The sequence below is a fragment of the Lagenorhynchus albirostris genome, chromosome 10 (assembly GCF_949774975.1).
Source record: "Lagenorhynchus albirostris chromosome 10, mLagAlb1.1, whole genome shotgun sequence".
Classification (NCBI taxonomy): Eukaryota; Metazoa; Chordata; class Mammalia; order Artiodactyla; family Delphinidae; genus Lagenorhynchus; species Lagenorhynchus albirostris.
The window spans coordinates 46,873,115-46,889,873 of record NC_083104.1 but is presented as its reverse complement, the minus strand read 5'-3'; the positions used below and the strand labels follow the sequence as shown (position 1 = coordinate 46,889,873).

At 35.8% G+C, this 16,759-nt stretch overlaps 1 protein-coding gene across 1 annotated transcript in view; it reads right to left on the bottom strand.

The window, feature by feature from the left end:
• The window catches only part of TOPAZ1 (testis and ovary specific TOPAZ 1), a 67,694-nt gene that overhangs the window by 34,562 nt on the left and 16,373 nt on the right, over positions 1 to 16,759 (bottom strand). Inside the window, exons 5-9 of the mRNA XM_060164078.1 lie at positions 9,631 to 9,695; positions 7,592 to 7,737; positions 5,906 to 5,991; positions 5,043 to 5,168; positions 1,520 to 1,583 (exon numbers count right to left, since the gene is read on the bottom strand). Of these exons, the coding sequence (XP_060020061.1) occupies positions 1,520 to 1,583; positions 5,043 to 5,168; positions 5,906 to 5,991; positions 7,592 to 7,737; positions 9,631 to 9,695 (487 nt within the window). The remainder of the gene's footprint in view (positions 1 to 1,519; positions 1,584 to 5,042; positions 5,169 to 5,905; positions 5,992 to 7,591; positions 7,738 to 9,630; positions 9,696 to 16,759) is intronic.

Genomic DNA, 16,759 nt, shown 5'->3' with positions numbered 1-16,759 from the left:
CTGGAAAAAGAATTTTATGTGGAAATTTAAATATAAAACAGATAAAAATGAACTTATGGTTAAATAGGGTAATGGGGAGTCTCACCCTCTCAGTACCTCCCCTTGTGAACTAGGTGGTCCCTGAGGCCTCTCTGTAGGGCCTGAGCAGTTAGATCTATACTTTATACCAGTGATATTCAGAGTTTCTCTTTCTAAGTTGCTATCCAGTTTTCCTAACATCATTCATAAAATGAATCTTCCTTCCCAAACCCTATGGTCTTTCTAAACACTAAACCTCTTTATACATAATATCAAGTTTATTCTGAGCTATCTATCTGTTCTGCTGATCTTTCTATTTTCACATCAAACGTAATTTATATAGGTTTTTGCCAACTTCCTGCACTGATTCTTCACTATAGGTTTTTATTTTTGTTTTCTGTATTTATTGTTTTATAACTGAATAAACATATATTTTTCCTTTTCCCATACTGGATATTCACACAACCAGAATTATGTTTTGGGGAGTTTTGCATTTTTCTCATGTCATCCTCTTTTCTTCCATATATGTTATGGAATTATTTCTGGAATATAAATGTTCATCCATATCTAACCATATGTAGCTTCTCCCCCTTGGTTATCACAACGTGTCAGGTGACAGGTATATTCCCTATATAGGCTCCTATTACTTCTACCTTAACTACCTCCTCTTTGCTACAGCTGGATTAAGTCCAGACTACCAGTTCCCTCATATGCTTCCTCTAATTCTTAGAGGAGATGATATCACCAGCAAAACAAACTTGTCAGAGATTTTGTTTTTAGCTAGATGAGATTTTAAGCAGATGAATATGGTACTCTGTTACCATAATACTATGTGGTTTTGGTGGCTGTGTCAGGGTGACAATGTAAAGCTTGGTCCCTTCCTCTTAGGGCTCACAACGTAGTAGGGGGAGATGGGAGCAGGGAATGGGATGAGGCTGTGGAGTCAGATAAGGGCCTAATAGAGGAGATTATCTTATTTCCTATGAGTAAGCTTTGAAAGATGAATAGGTCTTTGCTATGGGGAAGTGGGATAAAAGAAAGGGATCCTGGGTAGAGACAGCAGTGCCCTCTCTATTATAACACAGCATGCCCTATTTAGGGAACTGCACAGAACGATGGATGGTGCACTGGCTACAAGGGATAGTGTAAAAAGAAAAGGGCTAATACGTAAGGAAGATACAGTTTCTCAAAGATCCCTTCAGAAAGATTTTAAGCCAATTAATAATATCTTTTTTCCTGTCTTACAACTGTAAATAAAATTTCTATGTCACAAAAATATTAGTATGTGAGGGAATTACAGTGTTAGGTGGATTATACTTTTTGTATTAACCAAAATGCCACATTTATTATTAATCCTTACTAACACCAAGAGAGCTACTCTAAGGCATTCAGTTTTCATACTCAAAAGTAATGAATTTACTTTCAAACTATTAAGACAATAGCACATTGTTTGAAACTCTTGTATTAATAAATTCATAGTAATCATTCCATTGTCTCATACCTGCACGTTGTAGCAAACAAAGTTCGTTGATACTTATATATTTCTTAAACACATCCATACAAACCTATAAAAGTCACGAAAAATGTAAAATTACCTTTTTATATTTCGTAAAATCTACACAAATTTCAGTCCTATCTTTTTGCTTATTCCAATTTTTTTAAGTCAATTGAAAGCAATGGAATAAAGAAGCTGATGTTAGGTTAACTAAGATTTGAAATGTACGTTGAATTCATTACAAAAGTCTTATTCAGAGAATCTCTGTCAAAGAAATAGCCTAGGAAACAGAGTCAAGATTAGCAATCAACTGGGGAAGCGAGGACTTCTTTTACTGGTATAAGGAGAAACACATGGACCAATGGATTAGAACAGAGATCCTATAAATAGACCCACTCATACACAATCAGCTGATTTATGACATGGTGATACTGCAGTGCAGTGGGGGAAAGGATGGTTTGGGGTCACCTGGAGATACACATGGGAAAAAATATGTATCTAGACCTTCTCACATCCTAAACAAAAATTAATTCTAGATGGCTTAGAGTTCTAAATGTAAATATCAGACAAGACAAGAAAACTTTTAAAGGAAAAACATAAAAGAACATCTTCATGATCTTGGCAAAGCTTTCTTGAACAGCATGTAAAAAGTCAACACCATAAAAGGGAAATAAATAGATAAGATTGGACTATATAAAGATTAATAATTTTGTTTACCAAAGACACTTTTAAAAGGGTGAAAAGTTTGACCCACCTCCTAGAGTAATGGAAATAAAAACAAAAATAAACAAACGGAACCTAATGAAACTTAAAAGCTTTTGCACAGCAAAGGAAACCACAAACAAGACAAAATGACAACCCTCAGAATGGGAGAAAATATTTGCAAATGAAGCAACTGACAAAGGATTAATCTCCAAAATATACAAGCAGCTCATGCAGCTCAATATCAAAAAAACAAACAACCCAATTCAAAAATGGGTAGAAGACCTAAATGGATATTTCTCCAAAGAAGATATACAGATTGCCAACAAACACATGAAAGGATGCTCAGCATCACTAATCATTAGAGAAAAGCAAATCAAAACTACAATGAGGTCTCACCTCACGCCAGTCAGAATGGGCATCATCAAAAAATCTACAATCAATCAATGCTGGAAAGGGTGTGGAGAAAAGGGAACCCTCTTGCACTGTTGGTAGGAATGTAAATTGATACAGCCACTATGGAGAACAGTATGGAGGTTCCTTAAAAAACTACAAATAGAACTACCATATGACCCAGCAATCCCACTACTGGGCATATACCCTAAGAAAACCATAATTCAAAAAGAGTCATGTACCACAATGTTCACTGCAGCTCTATTTACAATAGCCAGGACATGGAAGCAACCTAAGTGTCCATTGACAGATGAATGGATAAAGAAGATGTGGCATATATATAATGGAATATTACTCAGCCATAAAAAGAAATGAAATTGAATTATTTGTAGTGAGGTGGATGTCATACAGAATGAAGTAAGTCAGAAAGAGAAAAACAAATACCGTATGCTAATACATACATATATATGGAATCTAAAAAAAAGAAAGAAAAAACAGTTCTGAAGAACCTAGGAACAAGACAGGAATAAAGACACAGAGAATGGACTTGAGGACACAGGGAGGGGGAAGGGTAAGCTGAGACGAAGTGAGAGAGTGGCAATGACATATATACACCACCAAATGTAAAACAGATAGCTAGTGGGAAGCAGCCGCATAGCACAGGGAGATCAGCTCGTGCTTTGTGACCACCTAGAGGGGTGGGATAGGGAGAGTGGGAAGGAGACGCAAGAGGGAAGGTATATGGGGATATACGTGTACGTATAGCTGATTCACTGTGTTATACAGCAGCAACTAACACAACAATGTAAAGCAATTATACTCCAATAAAGATGTTAAAATAAAATTAGAGATTTAACTAAGCCAAAATAAATAAATAAATAAATTAATTAATTAAATAAAAGGGTGAAAAGGTCTGTTGATGCAATGTAAATTGGTACCATTATGGAGCACAGTATGGAGGTTCCTTAAAAAACTAAATATAGAAATAACATATGATCCAGCAATCCCCCTCTTGGGCATATATCTGGAGAAAATCATAAATTGAAAAGATACACACACCCCAACATTCACTGCAGCATTATTTATAATAGCCAAGACATGGAAGCAATCTAAATGTCCTATGACAGAGGAGTGGATAAAGAAGATGTGGTACATATATACAATGGAATATTACTCAGCCATAAAAAAGAATGAAATAATGCTATTTGCAGCAAGATGGATGCAACTAGAGATGATCATACTAAGTGAAGTAAGTCAGAAACAGAAAGACAAATATGCTTATATGTGGAATCTAAAAAAATGGTACAAATGAACTTATTTACAAAATAGAACTAGAGTCACAGATGTAGAAAACAAACTTATGGTTTACCGGGGGAAAAGGGGAGGGGAAGGGATAAATTGGGATATTGGGATTGTCATATACATACTACTATATATAAAATAGATAACTAATAAGCACCTACTGTACAGCACAGGGAACTCTACTCAATACTCTGTAATGACCTATATGTGAAAAGAATCTAAAAAAGAGTGGATATATGTATATATATATATATAACTGATTTACTTTGCTGTACACATGAAACTAACACAACATTGTAAATCAACTATACTCAAAAAAAATTTAAAAAATAAAAGGCTGAAAAGGCAACTTGTAAAGTAGTAAAAGTTATTTGCAATACGTATATCCAACAAAGCATTTGTATCTAAAATATATACAGAATTCTTAAGATGGACGAGAAAAAGATAATCCTCTAGAATATAGGCAAAATATTTAGATATTTACAGAAAGGGGATATTCAAACACCTAACAAACATTTTGAAAGATGCTCAACTTCATCAATCACTAGGGAGAGTATCACTCCCCACCCACTAGAATGGCTTAAATTAAAAGGCTGATAACACCAAGAGATGGTGAGGATGTAAAGCAACCAGAACTCTCAAACATTGCTGGTTAGAGTGTAATTTGGTAAACCACTTTGGAAATCTGTCTGGCAGTATCTACTAAAGTTGAATATATGTAGACCCTTTGACCCAATAATTCCAGTTTTAAGTATAACCCATCAGAATGTGTTCATATGTTCACCAAAAGACATGCAGAACACTACTGTATTTACCAAATTTAGAAATCACCCATCAAAAGCAGTATTTATCAACAAAAAACATTTTGATATACTCATACAATGGAATATTTAATATTATACAGCAATGAGAAAGAAGCATCTACAATTAAGTAAAAAAGTACAGATGAATCTCAAAAATGTTGAGCAAAAGCAGCCAGAAACAAAAGAATACAAATTGTATGATTCCATTTATGTAAAGCACAAAATCAGGCAAAGCTCATATATTAGGAGTTGATGAAAATCTGAATTAAAACATATGACTGAGATGGTTATTAAAACAATCTCTACTTCAAAGACTTAACATATTTTACCTTTTCATCCCCTTGCTCAGGCACGTGAGCAAACTTGCACTGTGATCGCTCACAGCCACGTAATGTATTAAAATGAAATTTGCAATATCTATGGGGTATCATCAACCCTAGGGACTTCTGGAACACCTAGAAAATTAGACAAATTCCCTTTCTGTGTTAATTGTAAAACACTTACTGCAATCAAGTGAGAAAGTATTTGAAACAATCAGAAATATTATACATCCAAAAAAGTATCACGATAAATTGTTTGCTGACTTGATAAAAAGTAACTCCAAACAATTTATATTTTAAAAAATTATGAAAAAAATCAATTTAAAGTTATTTGTCTGAATTTTTGCAATTTCCTTTAGTGTAAAACTTTTATATTTCATCAAAGTTACTACCATTTTACTTTACGTGGTTTTAAAAGTTTATACTTTCCCTCCTCCTTCTCATGTGCCTGCCCTTTTAACTTGTATAAAAAGTTAATTCTGTAATAATATGCATATTTCAGATGCATTTATTAGAACCAAAAATCTCCTTAGCTTTTCTGATTATTGGAAAAAGGCAATGAGTGAAAGCTTTTTACAACAGGCTTTTCCTATCAATTGCTTTATATCACTAGCTTTCTCCTTCATCACAGGGAACTATTCATCCTGTATTTTCTGTTTTGGATATCCCATCCCCCACCCTCTGCCTTAAACCTGTTATACTGTTTGTGAATATCCTCTGAATCGCTACCCATTTTCTGTCCCTTACCACCAACCCCCATTTAAAATCCATAAAATGTCCAGAACTGCTTAAATGATGATAGGGAAATTAATCAGAAAGCCCCAAAGCACAAGCTTATAAGATTATTATTTTTTTTTTAATGGGGCGCTTACCCCTATAGTTTTTTCCCTCTTAAATATTTCACAAATTTCAGGATCCTGCGGTTTTAGAAGAGAATGTTTTCCTGGAAATCTGAAATCTAGAAATGATTAAGAATGACATTACATTCCAATATGTTACAACTTATTCCTTTCATAACAATCAAACAGATGACTACTACTATCTGCTTTAATATTTCACTTTGAACTTCTTGTGCTCAGTTCAAGGTCTGCTGCTGTGGTATGTTCCTGTGAAATATACAGTAATTTACATCTTAGGTGTTCCTTAAGGATGTCTAGATCTGAACTTAACATTTTAAATTCATTATAAGCTAAAGATGCTTTCTTAAAAGCCTTACACAGCAGAACTGAGTACTATATTCAAATGATTGTCTGTAAGTTAAACAGACAAATATTACACACAATAAACCTTTCTTAGGGAAGAAAACTACTGACAAACCCAGGTGCTATGGACCGACTGTGTCTCCCCCCAATTCATATATTGAAGCCTTAACCCCCAAAGTGACTGTATTTGGAGTTAGGGCCTTTTGCAGAAGTAATTAAGGCTAAATGGGGTTGTAAAAATGAGGCCCTGATCTGATAGAATCAATGTCTTTATAAGAGACAACAGAGAGCTTTCTCTCTCTCTCTCTCTCTCTCCCGCCCCCCCCCCCCCCCGCATGCACATGCACCAAGGAAAGGCCATGTGAGGACTTAGTGAAAAGGCTGCCGTCTGTAAGCCAGGAAGACAGCCAGAAACTGAACTCTACCAGAAACCTGATCTTGGACTTCTAGCTTCCAGAACTGTGTGAAATGAATATCTGTTGTTTAAGCCACCCAGTCTGTGGCATTTTGTTATGGCAGCCCGAGCTGACTATTATACCAGGGATCATTATCCCTTAATGTTAGTCTTTTAAAATGAGAATTAGGACATTTACAAATTATTTTTTCGAAAGATAACACAAAAATGTTTTTATCTTAAGCAATTTCATTTTTCATTTTGGCAGCATCCAGATATAATTTGGGACAAGCTGACGTTTTTGCTGCATAGCTTTGCAGTACTTTTCATTATGAAACAGGTAAAGCTTTTTAAGATAAAACACGTGATCATCATGGGCTTGCTGCTATAGTACACAACACCAGGCAGCATGAAGTCAGTAATGGGAAGTCCAGAAGAGTTAGGTGTGAGCTACATACACAACAGGATTTTATTGTTTCTAAATTAATTCTTCAATCTAGTTTATTTTTTCACAGCATTATGAATTATCAAAAAAGACACAAATTCTAAACTACATTCTAAATTTCTAAAACACTCACTTAAAATATGAATATTTTACGTATAGACTATAATTTACCTATACTAACACTATTGCATAAATATAGATATCTCAGAAGTTGCTCCATTAAAAGTACTAACTAAAGGTACACAAACCTTCTAATCTTAGCATATTCTATACTTGTTTCAATTTTTTTCTCTTCTTTTTTTGGGGGGGCCCTGCCACACAACTTGCAGGATCTTAGTTCACTGACCAGGGCTTGAACTCGTGCCCCCTGCAGTGGATGTGCAGAGTCCTAAGCACTGGACTGCCGCCTGGGAATTCCCTCAATTTCTTTCTTAACTTTTTTGTTTTGGGTGGAAAAATCTCCTGTATCATTTCTATATTATCAAAAGCCAACAGAATTTTACTAAGAAAATCGTACCATTCATCCAGGGCTTCAGTAATGTGTCTTCCTGATGAGCACTTAGATTCAAAGGTGGCACTGGCACTGATAAGCACAGAGGTTTGGCACCCAGCGCTGCCAACTGACATTCACCAACCACATTATCTGTATTTTTAGAGTTGCTGCTGTGTGAGCAGAAAACCCAAAATCAGAATTTAAATTTATTCTAAAGACATAAAGTAATGCAAATAAGTAGAAACACATCCTAATGGTAGTATTGATGTAGTCTACATACTATGCTGTGTACTACCATCATATACTATGATTCTTCAGTATTTTCAATAGGTTGTTCCTGCCTTCTTAACTAGAAAACTGATACTTGTTAAATGGCTAGGGTATGGGTAAAAGTGGGGTGGTGGGGTTAAAACTAGAGCAAAGTATTTCTGATCATGTCAGACAAAAGGTTTGAGGAGGAACTGGACTAGCATCCAAATCCAGAAAAGATCATGCAATGATTCTATTAATAGTGCAATAAAATAAACGAATTGTAAGTTATTCTTCAGGACATGTATATATAATAAATTTATACATGTACTTGAGACCTTCCTTTGGGAAGAAGGTATAAGAAATGTATTGTTCTAGGCTACTGATTTAAACAGCTTTGACTGTGTTCTAATATGTGAGATCCTATATAGCCAATTAACAAAAACCCTTAATCTGGAGGTCACTTAACCTAGAAAAATAAATAACTTAAGCAAGGGGGAGGGTGGAAAGTACCTCAGAGCTATCAGATATAAATGATATAAATTTACTTTTTCGGAGAAAGACTTATACCCTCATTCAGATACTACAGTATTTTACCTTAAACACAATTCTAATAAAGCTTTTTCAGCTGGGGTTCCCTTGGCCAGCAGAGAGTAAAAATAGTAAGAAAAGGGGCCAATGCTTATAACAGTTGAAACCTAGTAGCACTGATGGGAGTTCAATAATTTCACACAAAAATATTTGTTTCTCTCCCCAACTTGGGATATCATTGATATGTGCAATTATTATACCCCCTCCAAATAAAACAAAATAAAAGCAGTAACATAAAACAAACAAATATGAATTATGGAATTTTATAGATGGAAAAGATTATCTAGAAAAATTCTTTTATTTTGATTGGGTAATGAAACCCAGGGTAATGTGGTGACTTACCCAATGTCACACTCCTGGTCATTATGGTAGAGCCAAGGTGATGACAAAACTCTGCAGGTTGCAACTATTTAGCTTGTAAGCAAAATGTTTTCAATAGGAAAAAAAAAAAGTTAACCTTGTCACATTTTCTTTTTAAGATCTTCAAGCGGGCATGAACCATACGGGCTTCTATGCCAATCTAATTCTTACCTAGGCTTTTCTTTAACGTAATGGTTCTCAAACTTGAACATGTAGCAGGATTAGTTGGTGACTTTGTTGAAACACAGATTGATGGGCCCCATTTCCAGAGTTTCTGATTCAGTAGGTCAGGGGTGGGAACAAATAATTTACATTTATGACAAGTTCCCACATGATGCAGCTGCTCCAAGGACCACACTTTGAAAAACACTGTCTTAACATAAAAGAACTTGAACATATTTGTCACCTGACCTGACTGTGCCTTGCCTCAACAGCAAAATAGGTGTGGGGGGTGGATCAAATGACCCCCAAGGTGTCCTCTAAATCTAAATTTGGTATCTGTATGTGTTCCAGTGAGTGTACTGTAGCTCTCAGTACTAATCGCTGCAGACATAGAAGATACCTGCAAATTGCAATGTTCATCTGATTTCAGCTAGTCTTACCTTCACAGAAGTCACATACACATCTTTTTTTCTTTTATTTTATCACTATTCCTCATTCCTCCCTCAAAAAATATTTTAATGACTCCAAACACTTAGTGATAACTTTAAGGTAACACCTGACACATTACTTAAATAATACCCATATATTGTTTACGGCATAGTAGCCCAAGTATATACAGGAGAGAATGAAAAATATGCTCAAGATACAAATTACATGAATGACTATTTTAACATTATGTAATTAAAAGTTATGTTACAGACCTTTTGCAAACTTCATAAATATCTTCTTTGTCTTCTTGAATAGTCACCTTGTCCAAAAATCTACACTGTGAAGAGATTATGATTAAATAGTACAAGTGACTATCTCTGCATTCCATATTAGGCTATGAGGCTTATCAGATCAGAATGTACTAGATGTTAATTAAACGACTAGCTTATGGTCAAGCAGGAAAATAATTCTACTCTACATTATTTAAAATATGAACACTGATTTTAAAATCTCTGCTGTTAAGAAAAACTAATATAAATCAATACATTTTTCCCAATTTTTGATGTCACCTTTAATTATGCAAGCCACCATTTCAAATTATTTTGGACAATTAAAGTTATATTTCTTTTTATTCAGAAAAATACAGCTTTGAGTGATTTTTATTTTTAGGTGGTATTTACCAACATAAATGTGTTTTTCATTAGAAATATTTATATGTATTTAAAACATTGCTACACTTAAAGCACTTTACAATTAGTAATTAATGTTTTGGGAATTGTGATTCTCTAATTATAAGAAAATTATACATACTAGACCTTTGAAAAAAAAGCACCAAGAAAATAAACACCCCAAATCACCCATCATTTGGGCAGCCAGAGATAACCACTTAATATCTTACTTTATATCTTTCTAGTCTTTTTGAAATACACAATCATATTTTACAATAATGGTACACACTATATATACTATTGTAACTATAAAAATCAACTGAGTAACATGAAACACTAGCAAATAGAAAGATACACCATGTTCCTAGATGAGAATGTTAAAGGTAAAAAATGTTAATTGCCTGCAAATTAATTTATACATTTAAAAAATTACAATGTGTGTTTAAAGCTCTTAAAAGAATATAAGAATAGCCAGAAATATTTTAGATTTATAATACATGTTAGTATCTTTTAAAGCAAGCCTTCCTGACTGTTTTTATTTTTCAAGTAATTGACAGTATGGAATTGGTACAGGACCTGAGCAATTAATGAAATAAAAGACAAGTAAAAGAATCATTCTATACATAAAAATTGAAACTATTAAAGATGGCATTTGAAATTTGTGAGGAAATGATTCAATAAATAGTAACAGGGCTTCCCTGGTGGCACAGTGGTTGAGAGTCCACCTGCCGATGCAGGGGACACAAGTTTGTGCCCCGGTCCAGGAAGATCCCACATGCCGCGGAGCGGCTGGGCCCGTGAGCCACGGCTGCTGAGCCTGCACGTCCGGAGCCTGTACTCCGCAATGGGAGAGGCCACAGCAGTAAGAGGCCCACATACCACAAAAAAATAAAAAAATAAATAGTAACAGAACAACAGGCTAGCTGACTGGATGGAAAAAAGCTTGGTACCAATTCACCATATGCCAAAATACTTTAAGTTCATTAAAGATTTAAATATAAAAAATACTGCAAGTACCAAAAATAAAATAAAGGTGAGTAGTTATATAATTTGGAGGCTGGAGAAAGCCTAAGCTGACACCAAAGGCAGAAACCATGAATTACAGTATCGGCAGGTTTGAATACAAACATTTAAAATATTTTCATATGCTAAGATGACAGAAGTCACCTGTCAAAATAAGAACAGAAAGGTTACATCGTTTCTACTTTTTTTCTTCCAAGATAAAATTTAAATTTATATTGATAAAAAATTTAAACATAATAACACCAAAAAAGCACTAGAAAAAGATACAGGTGAACATTTTTGATCCAGAAACGGGGAAGGGTTTCTCTAAATACAACTCATAACTCAAATATCATAAAATAAAACATACATTTGAGGGGCTTCCCTGGTGGCATAGTGGTTGAGAATCTGCCTGACAATGCAGGGGACACGGGTTCGAGCCCTGGTCTGGGAAGATCCCACATGCTGCGAAGCAACTAGGCCTGTGAGCCACAACTACTGAGCCTGTGCGTCTGGAGCCTGTGCTCCGCAACAGGAGAGGCCGCGACAGTGAAAGGCCCGCGCACCGTGATGAAGAGTGGCCCCCGCTTGCTGCAACTAGAGAAAGCCCTCACACAGAAACGAAGACCCAACACAGCCATAAAAATAAAAAATAAAATAAATTAAAACAACAAAAAAACAAAAAAAACACATACATTTGACTAAATAAAAATAAAAAGCTCCTTCAAGGTAAAACCAAACTATTAAAGATGGCATTTGAAACCAAGTCAAACACAAATGAAAAAACAGGAAAAAGTTATGGCAACATATGACAAAGAACAAATATGCTTAATATATGAAAAGTTCCTGCAAATAAAAAAAGACCAAAATCCCAAAAGAAAAATGGGCAAAGGATGTAAAAGAGAAGTTCACATAAGAAAATGTAAATGGCTTTTACACATACTAAAAGATGCTTAACTAGACTCATAAGAGAAAAGCAAATGAAAAGTCATTTGTAAAAATGTACAGATGGACAAAAATAAAAAAAATTTAATACTGAGTTGGTGAGTGTGTGGGGGAGAAAACTGTCATTCCCATACAATGTTGATGGAAGCATAAATCAAAGCAATCTCTATGTAGGGCAATCTGAAAATTCTACTTCTAAGAATTAATCCAAAAATGCTTGCACATATGCAAAATGCCTTATGCTCAAGGATGCATAATGCAACAATGTTAAAATAGCAAAAAATGGGAACAAACCAAGTGTCCATCAACAGTGTAACTTGTTGAATAGAGTATACCCATATAGTGGATAATTATATAATTGTAAAAACAAAGTATCATTACATATATGGAAAGGAAACAATCTCCATTATACATTAAGTTAAAAAAAGACAAAGAACGATAAGCTGTCGTTTGTATAAAATTAAAAAGAACACACAATAGGTCCAGTTTGAGAAATGGCAAATAAATATCTCTTATTGGGCTAATCCTTCTTCAGGTAACAACTATAACTCTCAGATGAACTATAAAAAAAAACTCTGCCTGAAAACACTGGAGAGATATGAAAAGTAGGCAGAATCTGGAGGAAAAGAGGGAATGACACTGGGTAACAGTCATGTTTTTATGGATTTATTCTTAAAGAGAGGCCTTAATTGGTTGGAACCACTGGGGAAGGCTAAAAATTTGCCATACTGACACAAAGAACCAGAAGACAGAGTACAGGGCAAAGTCAGAAACTGGGAAGTGAGGCTGGGAATCCTGGAAACGGGAGAGCCTAAGAGAGAAAGCCCCCAAATCTGCTTTAAACTTGGTCCAAATCTCTAGCTGACCCTTGAACTACACCTTTGTAAGGTAGACTCCAAACAACCCAGATGACACTAAACGAACTGAAAAAACATTTCAACTGCCTACTACCGCAGGGGAGTAACCTGGAGGCCAAGTCCACCCAAGTTAAAACCTAAGCATGCAATTACCAGACAGCCCAGCAACTGCAAACCTGGGCATTTATTTCAAAATACCAAGTTACAGAGATGGAAAACATATTAATGGTTACTAAGGTTACAGAAGTTAGGGGTAGGGAGGGATGTGTGACAAAGGGGTAGCATAAGGAATATCTTTGTAGTGATGGCATAATTATCTTGATTGCAGTGGTGGCTACAAAAATCTGCACACTTGATAATATACACAGAACTACATACACTCATTACACTAATACCAAATTTCTGCTTCTGATATTGTGCCTTAAGATGTAATCATGGAGGAAAACTACTTTTGCAACTTTCTGTGAATTTACAATTGTTTCAAAATAAAAATTAAAAAGTACACTAGGTGGGAGGGAGGGAGACGCAAGCGGGAAGAGATATGGGAATATATGTATATATATAACTGATTCATTTTGTTATGAAGCTGAAACTAACATACCATTGTAAAGCAATTATACTCCAATAAAGATGTTAAAAAAAAAAAAAGTACACTAGCATTTCAACTATCTGGGGGTCAAAACTAGAATCATTAAGCAACTACTACCATGGTAAATCTAAAAATTGTTATATATGGATTCTGGGTATAACTGATATACAAGAGAAAGAAAAAGCAAGGTCTGTAGAAAAGACAGAAATATATATATGTAAAAGATCAGTAAGGAAGCATTTCTAAAAATTCACAGAAAACCATACATAAAAGCAGAAAAGTGGCAGGCTAGACATATGTCCTATAAATCAACCTATTTACCCTCTAAAGTTCCTAAAATATAAGGTGAGAGATGGATAAAGTTTGTTAATTCCCAAATTTGGGGGCCAGATATTTTAATGACAAATATTATTGACAGGGTCATGTATCAATATTTTCTAAAGAGTTGCTACTTTGAAGCTTACCACGGTATCAGAAAGATAAAAGTATCATTCCCCTTCCCTTAAACAAATCCAAAAAGTTTACACTAGGAAGTAGATAAATGATTTCGGGGATTATTTTTAAAAGAGCTAATATTGAAAATAGTCTACATCTTTAAATATTTAGTTAAGAACTCAGTGAATTCTGGCAAACATCTCTTAAAATCTATCCTTGCAGAATTGAAAGCAAAAAGTCTTCTCTTCTGCTTTAAGTAGAATAGAGTACAAACTGTTTATTTTTTAATGCTTTAGAGCAAAGGTTGGCAAGCTATGGCAAGCTATAGCCTGCAGGCTGCCTGTTTTTGTAAATAAAGTTTTATCTGAACACAGCAATTGACATTAGTTTACATATTGTCTATGGCTTCTTTCTCCTTACAGTAACAGAGCTGAGTAGCTAGGACAGCAACCATATGGCCCACAAAGCCAGACAAGTATTTACTATCTAGTCTTAAAGAAAAGGTTTGCTGACCCCTGCTATAGAGTCAAGGGATTCTACTGTGTGACCCTGGACAAGATACTAAGTCTCAGTTTTTTCATCTGCAAAGGGAAATAGCAGTACACATTTCATGTGCAGTAAAGGATTAACTCAGTAAATCTGGGTTGTCCATATGCCGTATGTTAAAGGTCTGGCCTGTGACCTGCTCCTAGAAGGTAACTTATAAGCCCTTGGAATATGCTGCTTGATTGTGTGTCTTTGTTTACCTGGGTGTCTGGGATCACAACAGATAATGTAAGCTAACAGTGTAATTTATGGAAGAGGCCTTGGGCCACTCCAGAAAGTCTTTGTGATTTATGACGGGGTCCTTGAGCCATGTGGTATCAGCTTGACCTCTGGAGGGATTGGATGGAGACTGAGTGACTAAGGTCAGCTATGCAGATGGTCAACCATGCCTATGTGACTGACCCCAATAAAAACCCTGACCAAGCTTCAGGCAAGTCCCTGGCTGGCAATATTCTGTTTTTGTCATACATCACTCCTGGGAGGAGCAAGCAGTGTCCACGTGACTCTATTGGGAGAGAAAAACTGGAAGCTTGTACTCTGTTTCTCCTGTGCTCTGCCCTATGTGACTCTTTCTTTTGCTGACTTTAATTTGTATTCTTCCACTGAAATAAACTGTAACCTTGAGTTACAATAACAGCTTTGCTGACCTCTGTGAGTTCTTCTAGCAAATCACTGAACCTGAGGGTGGCTTTGGGAACTCCTGAACAGCACCTCCTTATATCATAGGGATAAGATATAACCAGTGCTAAGTCTCTAGCACTGGCTGGCTGGCATTTAATAAAGGTTCAATACATAGTGGCTGTTATCATCAAACCATTAAGCAAGTACTTTGTGATATTTTTATTCATGCTACAGGACACTTCTAACACTTAAAAGACTTTTTTTTTTTTGATGTGGACCATTTTTTAAAGTCTTTATTGAATCTGTTACAATATTGCTTCTGTTTTATGTTTTGATTTTTTGGCTCCGAGGCATGTGGGATCTTAGCTCCCCAACCAGGGATTGAACCTGCACCCCCTGCACTGGAAGGCGAAGTCCTAACCACTGGACTTCCAGGGAAGTCTCAAAAGACTATTTTCAAATGAGGTTCACGTTCAATATTCATTCAACAACCATTTGGGACTTCCCTGGCTGTCCAGTGGTTAAGATTCTGCACTTCCATTGCAGGGCACACAGGTCTGATCCCTGGTCAGGGAACTAATATCCTGCATGCCGTGCGGAGCGGCCAAAAAAACCCAATCATTTGTGTTATTGCTCTGTATCAGCCACTGCTCTAGGTGCTAAAGATTCATTTGTGAGCAAAATGGACAAAAATCTTTGCCTTCATGGAGTTTCATTCTAGCAGGAAGAGATGGAGGTAAACATAAATAAGTAAATGTAAAGTATATTATATCATGATAAATACAAGAAAGGGGGATATGAAATGTTGACAGAACGGAGAATACTGGAATTTTAGGTTGGATGGCTAGCGGAGGTCTCTCTAAGAACATGAAATTTGAGTAAAGATGTGAAGGAAATAAGAAAGTAAACTACATCTTTTTTTTTTTTTTTTTTTTTTAGGAGATAAAATGGCAAGGGCAAAGGCCGTGAAGTGGGAGAAAGCCTGGTTTGTTCCAAGAACAGCAAGGAGGCTAATGTGGTCAGAGTAAAATGGATAAGGAGAGTAGTCAAAGAGATCAGAGAGGTAACAACGTAGGGGAGGGGTAGGGGGAACAGATGAAGGGCCACGTAGGTCACAGTAAGGAATCTCAATATTAAAAGCCACTGGAGAGTTTGAAGCAGAATAATAACATGATCTAATTTATGCTATGTTGAGAATAAACTACAAGAGAACAATATCAGAAGCTGGAGAAATGTTAGGAGACCACTGCAATAATTCAGGCAGGAGATGATATTAGGCGGGGCCTCGGCCTGGGCCTGTGTGGTATGTGTGGAGTGATGAAAAGTGAATAATTTCCAGACATCATCTGAAGCTAAGGCCAGCAGGATTTCCTTACAGTCTGGATATAGAGTGAGAGAAAAAGAAAGTAAGAAAATCCAAGGTTTTTGAGCCTAAATAACTTATAAAGGATAGAGTTGCCTTTAATAGAAAAGGTGAAAATCACAGGAACGGCTGGTTTGTGGTAGGGTAGGGGACATCTAACAGGAGGTCAGTTTTGAACATGTTAAGTTTGAGAAGTATAATTGGACATCCAAGTGGAAAAATCAAATAGGCAACTAGACAGAAAGGTCTGCAGCTCAGAGACGAAGTTCAAGCTGGAGATATCAATTTGAGAGTCTTAGCACACAGATGGCATTCAATGCAATGAGGTTGGATGAGACCATCTAAGGAGCAAATCTAGATAGGAAAAAAGAACAG